The sequence below is a fragment of the Nestor notabilis genome, unplaced genomic scaffold (genome assembly GCF_000696875.1).
Source record: "Nestor notabilis isolate BGI_N333 unplaced genomic scaffold, ASM69687v1 scaffold20932, whole genome shotgun sequence".
Lineage (NCBI taxonomy): Eukaryota > Metazoa > Chordata > Aves > Psittaciformes > Psittacidae > Nestor > Nestor notabilis.
The window spans coordinates 6,055-8,903 of record NW_009918958.1 but is presented as its reverse complement, the minus strand read 5'-3'; the positions used below and the strand labels follow the sequence as shown (position 1 = coordinate 8,903).

The following is a 2,849-nucleotide window of genomic DNA, read 5'->3' as shown; positions in this document are numbered from 1 at the left end:
CTGTGGGGATGGAGAGCAAATGAGGCATGGTGAATGAACGCGTGAATGAGCCATCACGGGACGGGGCACTGTGCCACGGCGCTGGCGAGCCCAGGGCCAACATCTGGCTGGGTTTCAGCTGCCCCGGGGCAGGATGGTGACACTGGGGAACCAGAGTTTTTTGGTGGGCTCCACTCCAGAGCAGCAGCGCCTGGCTAAAGAAGCGTTAACGTCAGCACCCCATGCTAAATCTGAGAGACACAACAGCAACGCCCAAAATGGTGGCCAGGAGGACAAGGGGGTTCTGTTGTCTTGTTCATGCTCAGGTTTTCTATGAGGTTTTGGATGGTTTTCTCCATGACTACCCACTCCACCAGCCATGGGGTTCCTGTCATTCCGGGGTGGGCAGTATTTCAGTGCCCCACATGCTGACCCTCCGAGCAGCATCCAGAGTCTCTTTGCCCCATCTCTATGGCAAACTTCCCGAAGCCAGGCAGGCTGCGCGACGCGCGGGGCTATTTTTGCCACCCTCCTGCGTTCAGCCGTGCCTGCTGCCAAGTAGGAGGATTGTCGTCGCAGTGACGCTGAGCTGAGGAGCACTGAAGCGAGAGGCAGGTGTCCCTGTGGGTGACAGATGGGGAGTAGTCGGAGCTGGGTGTCACCAGCCCAGCACCGGCACCAGCAGCTGATTCCAGCTCTCTGCCTGAGGCCATGGCTGGGAGGAGGAGGAGGAGGAAGGCACAGAGCCAGGATGGGCGCCTGCGGGGCAGCTGGCACCAGGGACAAAGGCAGCAGGGCTGGAGAGGCGGGGAGAGCCCCACGGAGCATAATGGACAAGGGGACAGCAGCAGCCTGGTCCCACCCTGCGCGGGGACCCCAAGGAGCAAGTGGCACATGGCAGCCGCATCCAGCTGTGGGGATGGGGACAGTAGAGCCACCCTCCTGGGCAGCTGGTCCTATAGCGTCCAAGGGTGGCCACAGGTCTGTGGAGGGGAGGTTGCATAGATGGAGGGCTGGAGCTGATGGTTCCCTTGCAGGACAATGGTGGAGGCTGGGGGGTGGCACTGGGAGCCATGGGCATGGCTGAGCTGAGGACATGGGGAATGGGAGATAGAGGCTTTGACATAGCTGGCAGTGGGGATTGGGGCTCCAGACTGGGGCATGGCCAGCCAGGGGGGGCAGTGCCGTTGGTGGCATCTCGTGAGAGGCAGGCTGGTTGTGAGGTGCATGGGTTACCTGTTCCGGATGCCTACCTAGCTAAAGGCAGTTTTTCCATGCCCGTGTATGGTGCCCCAAGATGAGGACAGGGTGCAGGGTATCCCTTGGAAATCAGCCCGAGATCTGCCTTTACTTGTGCCAGACCATCCTGGCCTGCTCAGCTCCCTCCTCCTGCAGGTGGTCACAAGAGGGACCATGGCCATTCGGCCTCTTTTGAATGCCTAGGCAGATGGCCAGGAAACTGTGAGAGGAACATCCCCAGCTTCTCAAAGGGGAAGAAACAGCTGCTGTGACTGGCTAGGTTCATCTTCTAAGACCCTGTGAATGCCCCTCCATGTTGGCTGGGCATTACAGAAACCTGGCCCTGTGGAATGCATGGATGGGCTTGGTGGGATCTGCCTGCAGCATTGCTGCCTCCTGGTCCAGGCAGCCAGGCTGGCTGGTGTGCTGGCCCTTTGGCACGCAGAGGCTGTCACTGTGGCAGCTTGCCTGGCTGCATCCTGGCCCATCCTTGCACTGGGAAAAGCAAGCAGGGATGCAATGTTATTTGCCTTGGCACAGAGGGGGCCATGCTGGGATGTCACCGAAGCCCCATGTTGTGGGTCTCTTCCCTCCCTGCATGGAGGCAGGGATCTGCCAGCCGTGGTTCTGCAGCATGTGACATGATGGACTTTCAGGGCAAAGGCTTGTTTCATGTTGGTGAGGAAGCAAAGTAAGGATGGGGCAGCTCCTGCACTGCTGGTTGTAGTTGCAGGCTGGTGATAAGGCTGTGAGAAAATCCAGGGAGTCCCAGAAGGGCTCAGTAGTTAAGTGAAAACCAACAGAATGGAAAATGCCATGGTTGTAGCTGGGGGAGAAACGCTTGGTGCCCTGCAGGAGGGACCAGGGAGAACTTAGGGGTGCAGGAGAGGATGCGCTGAAGCAGGCAGGATGTCATGCACTGCTGAGGCAGGCAGGGAGGACTTGTCCCCTGTAGGGGACCTGGTGGCCTTTGGTCCCTGAGTGTCACAGTGAAGCTGAGCACATGTTCCCCCATGCACAAGCATGTGTGCAAATGCATGACCAGCCACCCAGGGCACAGCACCCATAAAAGCTCCAGCTGATCAGGGTTGATGTCTGCTGGTGAACTATGTATGTGTGTGTTTATCCCGGGGAGGGATGGGTGCTGCTGCTGCTGCACCACGTGCTGTTTACTGTTCAGGCTACAAAGCAGCTTTGTTCTTCTCCTCAGGACACCCTGAACAACAACTCTCTGGCGAAAAAGCACAGTTGGCAGGAGCGGGTGTCCCGGTCATCATCCCCTCTGAAAACGGGTGAGTTCTCTCAAGCTGTTGGCCAGGGGCAGCTCCTTGCACCATTCTGTGGCTCTCAGGAGCCTGAGCAAGTGATGCTGGTGCAGGAGGTTGGGAAAACCATCCCACATGGATGCAGGGTGAGTCTGGGTGGCATCCCCATTAAGGAGCATCACCCTCTGCGAAGCTGCCAACACTGTTCTCCCCCTTCAGGTGAGCAGACCCCTCCCCACGACCACGTTTGCCTGAGCGATGAGGTCAATCACCAAAACAGCACAACCTCCACCAAAGACCGGGGCACATCCACGGAGAGCCCGTGCCGGCGCACAGCAGCCACCCAGCTGTCCCCCGCCTGGAGCG

The 2,849-nt window shown here is 58.9% G+C and overlaps 1 protein-coding gene across 1 annotated transcript in view; it reads left to right on the top strand.

Moving 5' to 3' along the window:
* Positions 1–2,428: 2,428 nt before the first annotated feature.
* Positions 2,429–2,849, top strand: part of MAPK8IP1 (mitogen-activated protein kinase 8 interacting protein 1) — a gene marked incomplete at its 5' end in the record, with an annotated part of 5,076 nt that continues 4,655 nt past the window's right edge. The window contains 2 exons of the mRNA XM_010010006.1: positions 2,429–2,510; positions 2,703–2,832. Of these exons, the coding sequence (XP_010008308.1) occupies positions 2,429–2,510; positions 2,703–2,832 (212 nt within the window). The remainder of the gene's footprint in view (positions 2,511–2,702; positions 2,833–2,849) is intronic.